This window comes from Neophocaena asiaeorientalis, unplaced genomic scaffold (genome assembly GCF_003031525.2).
Source record: "Neophocaena asiaeorientalis asiaeorientalis breed wild unplaced genomic scaffold, Neophocaena_asiaeorientalis_V1.1 scaffold1037, whole genome shotgun sequence".
Taxonomy (NCBI): Eukaryota; Metazoa; Chordata; class Mammalia; order Artiodactyla; family Phocoenidae; genus Neophocaena; species Neophocaena asiaeorientalis.
This window is the reverse complement of record NW_020174558.1, coordinates 24,854-41,201: the sequence shown is the minus strand read 5'-3', so window position 1 is coordinate 41,201 and position 16,348 is coordinate 24,854. Positions and strand designations below refer to the sequence as shown.

The 16,348-nt window shown below is 36.3% G+C and overlaps 1 protein-coding gene across 1 annotated transcript in view; it reads right to left on the bottom strand.

Moving 5' to 3' along the window:
- LOC112408000 (guanine nucleotide exchange factor VAV3) overlaps positions 1-15,527 on the bottom strand; it is a gene marked incomplete at its 5' end in the record, with an annotated part of 52,782 nt that extends 37,255 nt beyond the window's left edge. Inside the window, 2 exons of the mRNA XM_024757497.1 lie at positions 5,831-5,865; positions 15,462-15,527. Coding sequence (XP_024613265.1) covers positions 5,831-5,865; positions 15,462-15,527 — 101 coding nt within the window. The remainder of the gene's footprint in view (positions 1-5,830; positions 5,866-15,461) is intronic.
- Positions 15,528-16,348: the final 821 nt, after the last annotated feature.

Below are 16,348 nucleotides of genomic sequence, written 5' to 3'. Positions count from 1 at the left end.
TGAGGTTACCACTTTTTTCCCTGGGTCCTGGTGCACATGAGATCCTGTGTGCACTCACCAAGAGTGGGGTTTCTGTTTCCCCCAGTCCTGTGGAATGCTGTGATCAAATCCTGCTGGCCTTCAAAGACAGATTCTCTGGGGGCTCCCTCTCCTGTTGCCACACCTCCAAGCTGGGGAGCCTAATGTGGGGCTCAGAACTTTCACTCTTGTGGGAGAACTTCTGTGGTATAATTGTCTTCCAGTTAGTGAGTTGGCCACCTGGTATGTATGGATTTGATTTTATTGCGATTGTGCCCTTCCTACTGTCTTGTTGTGGCTTCTTCTTTGTCTTTGGATGTAGAATATCTTTTTTGGTAGGTTCCAGCGTTTTTTTGTTGGTGGTTTTTCAGTCGTTAGTTGTGATTCTGGTGTTTCCATAAGAAGGGGTGAGCATGTGACCTTCTACCCTGTCATCTTGTCTCCTCTCATTATATATCTCCCGTGAGGTTTTGATGTAGCAGTCTATATATATACAAGATTGTTTTAAGTTGTTGATCTCTTAATTTTAAATGCATGTCCAATATCCTGCATTTGTACTCTCCTCTTCTCATTATTGCTGGTTCTGATATCATATTTGTGCATGGATGACTTCCTACCTTTACTTTATGTTTGCCTTTACTGGTGAGCTTTCCCATTCATAATTTTCTTGATTTTAGTTGTGGCCTTTTCTTTAGAGAGAAGTTCTTTTGGCGTTTTTTGCAAAGTTGGTCTGGTGGTGCTGAATTCTCTTAGCTTTTGCTTATCTGTAAAACTTTTGATTTCTCCATCAAACCTGAATGGGAGCCTTGCTGGGTAGAGTACTCTTGGTTTTAGGTTTTTCCCTTGCATCATGTTAAATGTACTGTGCCACTCCCTTCTGGCCTGCAGAGTTTCTGCTTAAAAATCAGCTGATAACCATATCAGGGTTCCCTTGTATGTTATTTGTTGCATTTAATATTTTTTCTTTGTCTTTAATTTCTGTCAGTTTGATTACTTTGTGTCTTGGCATGTACCTCCTTGGGTTTATCTTGTATGGGACTCTCTGTGCTTCCTGGATTTGATTGATTGTTTCCTTTCTCATGTTAGGGAAGATTTCAGCTATAATCTCTTCAAATATTATTTTCTCAGGCCCTTTCTCCCTCTCTTCTCCTTCTGGGTCTTTATCAATTTTAGATGTCAGGATGGAAAATCACTGTTTCTCCACTTATGCTCATGCCTTCATAGTGCTGCACCTCATTCTTTGTGTAACCTCTCCAAAGCTAAGCCATCATCTTACCCAGTTGTGTCATGTTGTCACATTCGAAGAACATCTGACATCAAAAAACAAGTCCTCAGGCTTCCCTGGTGGCACAGTGGTTGAGAGACCGCCTGCCGATGCAGGGGACATGGGTTTGTGCCCCGGTCCGGGAGGATCCTGCATGCTGCGAAGCGGCTGGGCCCGTGAGCTGTGGCCACTGAGCCTGCGTGTCTGGAGCCTGTGCTGCGCAACAGGAGAGGCCGCAGCAGTGAGAGGCCCGCGTACCGCAAAAAAAAAAAGTCCTCAAGTTTTTGTTTTGCTCAAGTTTCTTTGTCTCTACCACAGATTTTTTCCAAATTCTCCAAGAGGATTATAAACCCCTCAGTGATACCTTTTCAACACCATGTACTGTACCTAATAATTTTTTCTATGGGGAGACATTCATCTTTCCCAAGCAAGCTCTCCACCCTCTTGGTCTAATCACCACTGCTTGCTCTCTAAGCCTGCTGAATTACTGTAGTCCTGGACATCCCTTTGCTCCCATTTCCTAGATTCCCTCTTTTTTGGCTTACTAGCTCATCCTTCAGATTCCTATAAATGAATGCATGGGATGTAATACTCAGAAGGCCTCACATCTATGAACATATTTTTATTTTACTTAATAATCCTTAGTTCACAGTTTGGCTGGATATAGAATTATAGGTGAGAAATTATTTGCTTCTCAAATTGTAAGGCATCGCTCTACTGTTCTAACATCCAATTCAGTGCCATGCTGATTTCCAAGTCTTTGTATGTAATCTGATTTTTTTTCTCCCTGGAAACTCTCAGATGTTTTGTTTTCTCTATGTAGCAAACTTTTATGTTAATATGCCTTTCAGTTATGTGCTGTACTAAAGGTTCAATATTGTCCTTGGCCCTTGGTAGCATCTTTGATTTGGAGCCATATACCCTTCAGTTCTAAAAAAATTTTCTTTTTTTGATAATTGTTGTTCTCAGTTTCCCTTTCTGGAGTTCTAGTAAGTGAAGGCTGGACTTCTCAGGTCACTTGTCTACTCTATCTTTTTTTTAAATTTTATTAAATTTATTTATTTATTTATTTTTGGCTGTGTTGGGTTTTCATTTCTGTACAAGGGCTTTCTCTAGTTGCGGCAAGCGGGGGCCACTCTTCATCGCGGTGCGTGGGCCTCTCACTATCGCGGCCTTTCTTGTTGCGGAGCACAGGCTCCAGACGTGCAGGCTCAGTAGTTGTGGCTCACGGGCCTAGTTGCTCCGTGGCATGTGGGATCCTCCCAGACCAGGGCTCGAACCCGTGTCCCCTGCATTGGCAGGCAGATTCTCAATCACTGCGCCACCAGGGAAGCCCCCTACTCTATCTTTTCTCTCATATTATCTCTCTTTGATTTTCTGAAGGATTTACTCAACTTTATTTTCCAGTTTCTGTATTCAATACTTAACTAGAAGAGCTCTTTCTTATTATCTGATTGTTGCTTTTATAAAACATCCAGCTCACTTCTATGGATACATTGTTATCTCTTAATTCTGAGAATATAACTTTAAGGCTTCTTTCTTCTGCCTATTCTAATGTCTGTAATTCTTCCAAGTTTCTTTTTCCCATTTATTTGTTCTTCACTTCAAGCCTTTTCTCAAATGCCTGGTTACTCCTTGTTGTCTGCTTATATTTAAGAGGAAGGGCATCCAAGCCAAGAACTGACTGGAAGCTCTGTGTGGAGGAAGCAAGGGAGGCTCACTGGGTGGGAACCTGATCGTTTGGCAAGAACCTTATGATGGGGCTGGATTTTAGATTTTCTGAGTCTATTCTGTTTCTTTAGAGAAAAATCTTCCAAATTCCTATCTGGATGCAAGAAGAGAGTAGTCCATGTGTGTGAGACACAGCTGTCACAGTACTGAAACTGAGCTACACAAAGGAACTGGGAATCATCATCAGTCTGTATATTGACTTTCCTTAATTTGACCCATCTGGTTTCAGTATGACAGCTCTCCCAATCTCTGCTGGTCCTGCTCTTTCCAAGTCTAGGCCCCATATGGCTCAATTTTCCCATGTAATATACCTTCTAACTTATGTCTCCTGCTAAGGTAGGGAAAGGTAAGTTGCCTGACTACTTGGAGGATGAGGTAGGTTCCTTGGCCTCTGTATCCTTTTCTTCATAAGGATTTTCAGACAGTTCCCCAGATTTAAGCCCCATGCCTCATCCCTGCCTTCATGACACCCCAAAACATAGATTGTTGAAGATAATCATCTTGAATTGTTTTATTTCACGGCCTATGAAAGAGATAAAGTTTACCTTATGGGAACAACTTGTTTTAAAATGTGGAAATAATAAATACACCATACAGTTGGTGTTATTCACTTTCTTAATGACTTGAGAACCACAGTGTAATTTTTCTCTAAACAGTTTAGTATTTCTAAAAAAATTGAAGATTTCATTTTCTGATCATTTTGTTCCTTAGCAGAAGTCATTTCACATGAAACTGCCTGCTTAGTGTGAAGAAATTGTCCAAGTTGCTCAGAAAAGAAGAAAAAGTAATTATGAAATTATACTATTATCTATTTCTTACTGTTTTCAAGGGTCTTCCCTCATCTGAACATCTTGATTTTTTTTTTATCAGTAGGAACAATACTTTTCTAACTGGGCATATATTCAATAGAATTTTACATATTGGCAAGGGTACATTTTAAAACAAAGGGTTCAAAAACAAATCTCCTGTGCCCAGGTACCTGATTGGTTTATTTCATAAAATCCATCAGAGACGTAGAGAACAGACATGTGGACACAGGGGGAAGGGGAGGGGGGGATGAATTGGGCAATTAGGTTTGACATAAATACACTACCATGTGTAAAATACATAGCTAGTGGGAACCTGTGGTACAGCTCAGGGAGCTCAGCTTGGTGCTTTGTGATGACCTAGATGGGTGGGATTGGGGGAGATGGGAGGGAGGTCCAAGAGGGAGGAGATATAGGTATGCATATAGCTGATTCACTTCATTGTACACCAGAAACTAACACAACATGGTAAAGCAGTTATACTCCAATTAAAAAAAAATCCATCTAGTTTGTGGCTTTAGTATTTCTCTAAAATCATTACTCTTGTAACTATTATGCCTACTTACATGAAAAATAGTAAAAGAAAAGAGAAGGAAACTATCATCACACTCTCATGATTTCACCAGTTCTTGATGTTTTTCAGTTTGATTATCCATGCTATCAGCTCTATTCTCCAAACTTAATTTGTCAGGATTACAGTCTTTAATTCCACGAAAAGTAAGACCTCAAATTTATCTTAAACCAGGTAAACATGTAGCAAAGATTTCCAGTTCCATTACAGACCTGCTACAATTTCTCCAGCAAGCTCAGTGCTAAAGCCCAGAGACGGATGTCAGAGAAAGCAGACAATGACCACAGAAGGCAGAAATTGCTGGGGAGGGAGAGCAAGACTGCTGAGGAGAGGATCTCATACTATGGACAATATATTCCTACAGTAACCTGGCATTTTTCATGCTTTGGTTATATAACAGAAAATGATCAGAATTTAAAATATCAAAGAACTCAGGTGTTAGCTACACCTACAAACTGAACTAGTACTATATACTCTCAGAATATCTCATTTATATACATATCCTGATATCTAGTTTGTATACATATATTTCAATATCAAGAAAGTAAAAATAGATGCAGTCATTTTAAGAGGAGCCAAACTCAAAATTCAGGAAGCAAATATCAATAAGTAAATATGCCCATGTTTTGTACTTTAACAGGTGGTGTGCCAATGTACAGACAGCATAACTTGGAATCCTGGCTGTACCATTTACTAGCTGGTTGGCCTTAACCTTTGTTTCCTCATCTGTAAAAATAATAAAAATAACCTTCCTTATACAGATGTTGGAAAAACAAAACAAAATGTGTAAAATACTAAGTACATACTAAATACCCAGAATATGTTAGTTATTATCATATAATGATTGTAACTATTCTAGATTCTGAATAGTTTTTCCAGTTGAGGATATCATTTCCCCTTAAACTCATAATGTCTAAAAAATAATAATCATTATCTACTGCTTCCTTGTTTCTGTTAGTGATACTGCTAACCTCCAAGTGTTATGTGAGCTCCACAGAGACCTAAAACTTTAGACTTGGACACATCTTGCTCCTCCAATATTATGTGTTATAAAATGTATTTTTAGGATCTACTGTCCTTTCTGGGTTAAATTTTAGTTTCAGAAAATGGAATCATACCTTTTTTCTCAACTTCATGAAATTTTCTCTTCTAAAATACAATATACATATTTGCCCATGTCCCATTCCTCTCTGTGGATGGTATAAACTTTGGATTTACAGCCAAGTACATGTGCTTGTACACACACATGCACCACTCTCTGATAAAGATATGGAAAGGTCAGCAATATATAAATTCATTATGGTGTTTTGTTGCATCTGAAAACAGCTTTAGCCAGGACAAATGGAAATGGAATGTAGTTTACTACTCGCTCATTTAAGGCGTCCTCGAGCTAAGGGTATGGTATTTCAACTCAGCTACATAAACATTTTTAATACTTACCAGGGTTGGCAAGAATAATCTACTGGTTTGGGCACCTAGGATGTAAAAAGGCAAAAATAGATTAAGTTTACTTACGGGAAGCTTTTAGAAATCAATCATTAATTCAGTTCAGCTGACTCAGCTCTATAAAACCCTAGGTAGCACAGTCCTAGAATTATCCATTGGCAATATTATACAGAGCGAATCATAGTATATGTCAGATAAGTAGAAAATAATTCATTTCACTTTAATTCTTTCATTCATTTTACTGCCACTGTACCTCTAAAGGAAGAGATAACAGGAAAAATATGAATTGGAATCTTTTGGTATTTATTATCAAGGCAGTTTAATCCTATCATAGAAAATTAAAATGAAAATGTTAGGAAAACCAAATAGCACACTGCTTTCCCAATACACAGGGAAAACAGGCAAAATAAACAATATACACCCGATATAGACTCTTATTGTGTATCACAAATTTTAAACTCTGATTTAGAAGTCTACCAACTGGAAAACCGTTTATTTATGAAAAAGTCATAGGAAATACTCATTTTCCCCTTTTCTCCTATGGAGCTTTACAAAAGAGAAAAACTTTATTTTCTATGAAAATAAAGAAAGAAAAAGAAAACTTCTAGTTGCTGATTGCAATTAGAAAATGAGCAAAGCCAAAGAAGGCACACCAATATTCATAAAACAACAAATACAATTCATACTGTGTAATTTTCATGAATCACCTGAATCTTTGATGTATACATTCCATGTTATTCCTGGGCCTTTTAATACTGCGTGATTAAAAATACTGTTACCCTCACTTGTAACTGAGGTCTGTTTAATGTGAATATATCTCTAGCTATGTCCATTTTCATAATGGGCTGTTACTATTTTGACCTTCCAGGTTAAGAATTATTTGTAAAAAACTATCCTTCTGGTCAGAACATCTCTAAAGTTACTAATATTTAAATATTTTATCCTATGGATCACATTTTCAATTTCACCACTGTGTAAAATCCTGATACACAGATAACATATTGAAAGTAAATTATACCATTCGACTCCTGCGAATATTTTCTTATACCATTTTGTTTTCGCAAATAGAAATCAATCTTCAACAGTTTCCCTTTTAGTAAAATATACATGGCCTCAGAAATCTGATGGGGAAAAAAGTGTTTTCCTCCTTCCCTCTACCTCTCTGTATTCTTCAAATGTATGCTTATTCCTAAACCTATCTCTCTCTTCCTGGAGAAAGACAACAAAAAGAGAAAGAGGACAGAGCAGGTAAAGAGCTTCAACATATTTTGACTGGATTGTCTCAGCTGGGAAGGATCCACAAAAGTGAAGAGTGACATAAAATTCTAAAGTAGAACAGAGATTGAGGCTGTTCCATCTGAATGTGTCCTTCTGAAGCTTTTTCTCTCTTTGGTACATTCTGATGCGTGATGAGCCAGGACTGTCTTCTCAGCTGTGACCCCCATCATCAGAGTAGGATCCTGTCCTTTTCCATCTGACATGAGCCCTCCCCATTTCTATCATGTGTACTTTAGGCACTCGTCTAGAGGAATATCTCATATATAAGGCTATAAACAATTTTGTTCTCATCATTGACAATTTTTCCCTAATGCCTTTTTCTGCCTTCATCATAGGCTGTTTACATTGTTAAAACTTCTGCTGTGGATGTAGCGTTTTTAAAAAATTTCATTGGGGATATAGCATTCATATAAAATTAAATATAAGATATATGCTTCTTCCCAAGTACATTTTATAAAAGCTAGATGAGACAGAAGTGAACTTTCTGTGTTTGTTAGGCTAGAAATGTCATTATTTCATCCTCATTGAGGAAAGATATATTTCTAATTTTCTTTCAAAACTTTGAGTATATTATTCTTACTGCTTCAAATATTGAAATTTCATTGTATAGAATTCCCATTCAGTTCTTTTTTATAGTTCTTATTTCTCTGCTGAGGTTTCCTGTCCATTCATTATAAAAATACAGTTAACCCTTGAACAAAACGGGTTTGAATTGCATGGGTGCACTTATACATGGATTTTTTTCAATAGTAAATACTACAATATTACACAATCTGCATTTGATTGAATCTATGAATGTGAAACCACAGATACGGAGGAACTGTGAATATAGAGGGCAACTATAAGTTATAGGTGAATCTTCCACTGCTTGGAGGGTCAGCACCCTAATCCCTGCATGTTTCAAGGGTCAACTGTATTTTCCTTTATTTATGTCCTTGAGCACAGTTATAATAGCTACTTTAAAAATCCTTTCTTGCAAATTCTATCATTTGGGACATCTGAGGGTTGTTATCCTTTAATTGTCTTTTCTTTTGAGTGTGGTTCACGTTTTCCTGTTTCTTTGTATACTGAGTGATTTTAGATGGCCTCTTGGACGATTTGAATGATATGCTGTAGAGGCCCTGGATTCAGTTATGCTCCTACAAAGAGTGTGGTTTTTCTTAGAGCAGGCAGTTAACTTGTTTGAACTCCAACTGCAAACTCTGTCTTCCTTGTGGTAAGGGGCAACTGAATACTTCGTTAAGTTCTTTTAGCCTAAGCTGAGCTACTTGAAGTCTGCACCACTCAGAGACTGAGGCAATGTTTATACACAGAATTTGAGGTTCTCCCTCACTCTTCTTTCCTTTCTGAGATTTCTTATCTCCCTTTCCAGATTGTGTTTGCTTCAAACTCCATATTCTGCCCTTCAAGCCAGTAATACTGTGAGGTTTCTGTCTGAATTTCAGCCACCCTGCATGGTGCAGCCCAGTGTTTGTCCTTAAGCTAGCTTTAAAGCCAGGAAATTCACCTAGTATCATCCTTCTTCTGAGTGTCAAGTCCTCTCCTAGCCAGTATGTTCAGATAGTTGTTTTTGTAAAAAATATTTTGTCCAGAGTTTGTAGTTATTTTCTGTGGGAGGCTTGGTCCAATAGGAGCTACTTGACAATGACCAGAAGTGGAAACTCCTATTGTTTCCATTGTTGCTGTTGTTAGCTATATGTCTAATCATCAACCGTTTATAGGTAATCTGTATTTTCTCTCAGGTTGGTTTTAATATTTTCTCTTTGTCTTTGATGTTCTGCAGTTTCACTAAAATGTATCTAGGTATTGATTAAGTTTAATATACTCTTCTTGACTATTAAGATTAGTTTTATCATAAATTCTGGAAAATTCTCAGCCATCATTTGAACATTACTTTCCCACAATTATCTATATTCTCTCTCTCAATAGATGTATTTGAACTTTATCAGTCCATTCTCTTACATTCTCTATCTCTCAATCTTTCTGGACTATTCACTGAAAAATTTATTCATATTTTTCTTCCAATTTTCTGCCCAGCTGGGTCTCATACATCATGTAATGTTTCCATTGTTCCTCACTTCAATTGCTATATCTGATTCTTTTTGAAATATGCCCAAACAAGAGTGACTTGTTTTCCTTTTAGACTTTTATTCCCCCTTTTATTTCTTCAACCATATTAAACATACAATTTTGAACTTAGTATCTGATAATTCCACTACCTGTTGTCTTTGTGGGTCTAGTTCTGCATTTTATTGTCTCTGCTGACTTTTGCTTAAGGTGGGTTTGTTTCCTCATAAATATAATTATTCTAAATTGTGAATTTATAATCCCTGGGACTTTATCAGTAGAAATCCTTTGAGGCGCCAATCTAGAGAGAATCTGTACTTGCACTGGGAACACAATCAATGTGGCATCATTTTATATTATGTTTCTTTTTAAAAATTTTATTTTATATTGGAGTATTGCTGACTAGCAATGTTACATTAGTTTCAGGTATACAGCAGAGTGATTCAGTTATACATATACATATACATCATATACATATACAAGTTCTTTCCCCATTTAGGTTATTACAGAATGTTGAGCAGAGTTCCCTATGTTATACAGTAGGTCAATGTTGGTTTTCTGTTTTAAATATAGCAGTGTGTAAATGTCAATTCCAAACTCTCAATCTATGCCTCTCCCGCACCGCTCCCCCCGGTAACCATAAATTCATCCTCTACCTCTGTGAGACTGTTTCTGTTTTGTAAATAAGTTCATTTGTATCATTTTTTTAGATTCCACATATAAGCGATATCATATAATATTTGTCTTTCTCTGTCTTACTTCACTTAGTATGATAATCTCCAGGTCCATCCATGTTGCTGCAAATGGCATTATTTCATTGTTTTTAATGGCTGAGTAATATTCCATTGTATATATATACCACATCTTCTTTATCCATTCATCTGTCAGTGGACATTTAGGTTACCTCCATGTCTTAGCTATTGTAAATATTGCAACAATAAATATTGGGGTGCATGTATCCTTTGAACCATGGTTTTCTCTGGATATGTGCTCAGGAGTGGGATTGCTGGATCATATGGTAGCTCTATTTCTAGCTTTTTAAGGAACCTCCATACTGTTCTCCATAGTGGCTGTACCAATTTACATTCCCACCAAGAGTGTAGGAGGGTTCACTTTTCTCCACACCCCTTCCAGCATTTATTGTTTGTAGACTTTTTGATGATGGCCATTCTGACTGGTGTGAGGTGATGTCTCATTGTAGTTTTGATTTACATTTCTCTAATAATTACTGATGTTGAGCATCTTTGGATGTACCTCTTGGCCATCTGTGCATCTTCTTTGGAGAAATGTCTATTTAGGTCTTCTGCCCATTTTTTGATTGGGTGTTTTGTTTTTTTTTATTGAGCTGCAAAAGTGTTTATTTTGGAGACTAATCCCTTATCAGTTGCATCATTTGCAAATATTTTCTCCCATTCTGTGGGTTGTCTTTTTGTTTTGCTTATGGTTTCCTTTGCTGTGTAGAAGATTTTGAGTTTAACTAGGTCACATTTGTTTATTTTTATTTCTATTACTCTAAAAGATGGATTGAAAAAGATATTGCTGCAATTTATGTCAAAGAGTGTTCTGCCTGTATTTTCCTCTAAGAGTTTTATACTATCCAGTATTACATTTAGATATTTGATGCATTTTGAGTTTATTTTTGTAAATGGTGTTAAAGAATGTTCTGATTTCATTCTTTTACATGTAGCTGTCCAGTTATCCCAGCACCATTTATTGAAGACTGTCTTTTCTCCACTCTATGGTCTTACCTCCTTTGTCATAGACTAATTGACCATAGGAATGTGGGTTTACTTCTGGGCTTTCTATACTATTCCATTGATCTATATTTCTGTTTTTGTGCTAGTACCATACTCTTTTGATGACTGTAGCTTTATAGTATAGCCTGAAGTTAGGGAGCCTGATTCTTCCAGTTCCGTTTTTCTTCTCAAGATTGCTTTGTCTATTTGGGGTCTTTTGTATCTCCATTAAAATTAAAAAAAATTTTGTTCTAGTTCTGTGAAAAATGCCATTGGTAATTTGATAGGAATTGCACTGAATCTGTAGATTGCCTTGGGTAGTATAGTCATTTTGACAATATTGATTCTTCCAATCCAAGAACATGGTATGTCTCTCCATCTGTGTCATCTTTGATTTCTTTCATCAGTGTCTTATAGTTTTCAGAGTACACGTCTTTTGTCTCCTTAGGTAGGTTTATTCCTAGGTATTTTATTATTTTTGATGCGATGGTAAATGGCATTGTTTCTTTAATTTCTTTTTCTGATCTTTTGTTGTTAGTGTATAGAAATGCAACAGATTTCTGTGTATTAATTTTGTATCCTGCAACTTTACTGAATTCATTGATGAGTTCTAGTAATTCTCTGGTAGCACCTTTAGGATTTTCCATGTATAGTATGATGCCATCTGCAAACGGTGACAGTTTTACTTCTTCCTTTCCAATTTGGATTCATTTTATTTTTCCTCTCTCATTGCTGTGGCTAGGATTTCCAAAACTATGTTGAATAAAAGTGGCAAGAGTGGATATCCTTGTCTTGTTCCTTATCTTAGAGGGAATGCTTTCAGCTTTTCCTCATTGAGTAATGATGCTAGCTGTCACATATGGCCTTTATTACATAGAAGGCATCCACACTGGTCCTTTCATATTTTCTATTTCCTTGTGGTTCAGTCTTGGGAGATTGTAGCTTTCTAAGGATTTGTCCATTTCTTCTAGATTATCAATTTTATTGGCATATAGTTGCTTATAGTAGTCTCTCATGATGCTTTGTATTTCTGTGGTGTCAGTTGTAACTTCTTTTTCATTTGTAATTTTATTGATCTGAGCCCCTTCCCTTTTTTTCTTGATGAGTCTTGCTAAAGGTTTATCTATTTTGTTTAGCTTTTCACAGAATCAGCTTATAGCTTCATTGATCTTTACTATTGTTTTTTATCTCTATTGCATTTATTTCTGCTCTGATCTTTAGGATTTCTTTCCTTCTATGAACTTTGGGTTTTGTTTGTTCTTCTCTCTCTAGTTGCTGTAGGTGTAAGCTTAGTGTGTTTATTTGAGATTTTTCTTGTTTCCTGAGGTAAGACTGTATTGCTATAAACTTTCCTCTTAGAACTGCTTTTGCTGTGTCCCATAGGTTTTGGATCATCGTGCTTTCATTTTTATCTGTCTCTTGGTATTTTTTGATTTCCTCTCTGATTTCTTCAGTGATCCATTGGTTGTTTAGTAGCATATTGTTTAGCTTCCACATGTTCGTGGGTTTTTAGTTTTTATCCTTGTAGTTGATTTCTAATCTCATAGTGTTGTGGTTGGAAAAGATGCTTGATGTGATTTCAATTTTCTTAAATTTACTGAGGCTCACTTTGTGGCCCAGCAGGTGATCAATCCTGGAGAATGTTCCATGTGCACTTGAGAAGAATGTGTATTCTGCTGCTTTTGGATGGAATGCGCTATAAATATCAATTAAGTCCATCTGGTCTAATGTGTCATTTAAGACCTGTGTTTCCTTATTGATTTTCTGTCTGAATGATCTGTCCACTGTCGAAAGTGGGGTGTTAAAGTCCTCCCCTATTATTGTGTCACTGTTGACTTCTCCTTTTATAGCTATTAATATTTGCCTCATATATTTAGGTATATATATATATTTATAATTGTTATATCTTCTTCTTGGATTGATCCTTTCTCATTATGTAGTGTCCTTCTTTGTCTCTTGTAATAGTCTTTATTTTAAAGTCTATTTTGTTTTATATGAGTATTGCTACTCCAGCTTTCTTTTGATTTCCATTTTCATGAAATACCTTTTTCAGTCCCCTTATTTTCAGTCTGTATGTGTCCCGTAGATCTGAAGTGGTTCTATTGTAGACAGCATATATATGGATCTTGTTTCTGTATCCATTCAGCCAGTCTGTGTCTTTTGTTTGCAACATTTAATTCATTTATGTTTAAGGTAATTATTGATATGTATGTTCTACTATGTTTCTAGCTTAGTAGTATTTAGGTCACAAAGCTAGTATGAATTCCAACCCCCCATGTGGGTGGTTTTTGGATCTAAAGTTAAGAATTCTTAGGGGAGAGAGACTTTTTTTTCTGTTCCCCACCAAGATCCAAGACAAAGATAGGCATATCTTCTCCTGTGGGATAGTTTTCTTCTTGTTCACTCACTGAGGGCTCTGTGATTCACAGAGAGACATCCAAGTTTGCACTATGCTTTAGCTCTAGGCTTTCTCTCCAGTAATCATATTGCCAGAAATGAAATTGTCTCCTGTGTTTTTCCTCCTTCTGCTTAGCTTCATTCACCTAACTTAACCTACAGCCAACAAATGAATCTATAATTTCATTAAATAAAGCAGTAAAAATTTAATAGCTATTTATTAACTTTAAGCTATAAAAACAATCATATTTAGTTGGTAGTCCTACCCATAATTATGTGTTCCTCTACAACTCTTTATTAGCTAAAACTGTAAGCACATTTCTTTTTCTAGTAACTAACCAGATTACAAAATATCATTCAGTATTATCCTATAAGCTGATTTAATTAATATCTGCCATTGTTAATTACCTACATTTAGTTAGGAACTTTTGTTTGCTTTTTCACTTCTTTGTTCAGTCATACAACAAAAATTTATTAAATACCTACTATGTGCCATACTATTCCTAAAATAAAACTTCAAATGCTCATTCTATGCTATATTCAAGGAGCTGTGAAAAAAAAACAGTACATGGTATATGAAATGCTTAATAGTTTTTTTTTATTGGAGTATAATTGCTTTACAGTGTTGTTAATTTTTGCTGTACAATGAAGTGAATCAGCTATATGTATACATATATATGTATACATATATCCCCTCACTTTTGGGCCTCCCTCCCCTACCCCCCCATCCCACCCATCTAGGTCATCACAGAACACCAAGCTGAGCTCCCTGTGCTAGGTTCCCAAAATCTTAATGTTAATTTTCTGCTATGTGCCTACATATAAATATCAGTTCTTTAAGCATAGGAAGCCTTAATCTTATTCATATAAATGACAGAAAACTAGCTAAAGAATCATTTTTGCTTATCTAATTAAATGAGAGTGGTATGAAATTTCAATAATTGTTTTCAAGATTACAACATAACCTGAATATATGTGGCATTAGATCATAGAACCAACAGAAATAGCAAGAGCTTTTTTTTTTTTTGATTCCCTTTGCTTTTGAAATTAATTAAGCTTGAATGAGTGGAGTAAATTATTCTTCAGACTACATCTGAGGTTAAGGATGGCAGACATTCCCATTTATAATATTAAAAAGAATGTTCAGTTTAGAAAACTGGGAAGGACTGAAATAAGGCAAGCAAAATAGTTCAAGAAGGTTTTTTTCCCCACAAACCAATAACTCCATTGTATTAGTAAAATAATTTCCTTTAATTAGAGTTAAGAACTTGAAAAGTGTCACAGAAAAATCTACCCCAAACACCAAATTACGATGATAAAATAACATCACCCTAAACAGAAATTTATAAATTTCATAAAGCACCAGAGAGTATATTTTGTTATATTCATCCATAATAATATTTGAATATTCATTCTTGTATCTGCCTAACGTGTTTGATGTTTTCAGAAAATGTCATTACGACACTAAATAAACAGTTATGACAAACTAAAGCACAGAAAAATATATTAAGAGATTTGACTGAAGAATCTGTGGATGTTCATGCTTTCTAGCAGGCTTTCAAACACACTACTTGAAGTGCAATCTCTCTGTAACCCAAAGTGACTGGAAATATATTAGACCATACCATTCTTACCTCAGAGAGAAAAGGGAAGTTTGTACAATACATCTGATCAGTAGCTTTAGTTTATTCCTTCTAAAACCTTATAAAAATGTTAATTTTGTAAATTATACTAAGTAAAATTTTCCTGTTGCATGTATTCCCTTAACATTGTTTTATTTTGCAGTAGCGGGCCTCTCACTGTTGTGGTCTCTCCCGTTGCGGAGCACAGGCTCCGGACGCGCAGGCTCAGCAGCCATGGCTCACGGACCCAGCTGCTCCTTGGCATGTGGGATCTTCCCGGACCGGGGCACGAACCCGTGTCCCCTGCATCGGCAGGCGGACTCCCAACCACTGCGCCACCAGGGAAGCCCCCTCCCTTAACATTTAAAAATATTTCCTGACAATGGAATCATCATAATCTTGGAATATGTTATTAATAAGAAAATATTAATAGAATTAATGAGGGGCCAGACCAGTATCCTTTGTACTTTCTTGACAATTCATTATAGCATCAAAAAACTAAGTAGAAAGAAATAAAATACTCACACATGGGCAAGGCTTGACAGCATCACTCGGAAAAAATCCAACCTCTCCAGATGTTAAATTTCTACCCTAAATTAGAAAAAAAGATGCCAGTTTTGAGAACAAATTTACTATAATGATGATCCCATAGCAGTAGATGCATAATGTTGTCAGTTGGGATCCTCAGAATTACTTCCACATTGTATCCAGTCCTAAGCATTAACTGACTATGGCTCAGGAAGGGAAGCGTAAGCAGAAAGGTTTTAAAATTGTTAAACTTTACATGTGGCTTAATATCACGATTATAAAATAAGAATTCAAGTTTGACTTTCCAATCTACCATTCAATTTTGTTAACTTCACACCCCTCAATCCTATAATAGAGATAATAGCATACTATATCTTTCAAATTTATATTCATAAATACAAGTAGATCACATTGGTTTTGTATAAGCTCATAATTAATTAGGATATTGGTATCCCTAACAGAACTCATGAGAATGTTCCTCCAACAGGATGAGACATTTCAAGACATGTGGAAATGGAAAACAGAACATAATATGACATTTTAGATGATTTTCAAATTTAGGAGAAAGAAACAGGATATTGATTAAGGGAAAGGGACAGTTAAGATGTTGGAAGAAAGGATTAGGACTCAAAACGCCATTGTAAATGAGAAAAGAGGGAAGAAATTAACAATAAGAAATGAATTTATTCTTGGAGACCTTTGGTCAAATTCCTCTTTAAAACAATCTCATGACACAATTGTTTCCCTTTTCTAGAAAGACAAACTGTACTCAAAACACACTGCAACAAGGCTTCCCTGGTGGCGCAGTGGTTGAGAGTCCGCCTGCCGATGCAGGGGACACAGGTTCGTGCCCCGGTCCGGGAAAATCCCACATGCCGCGGAGC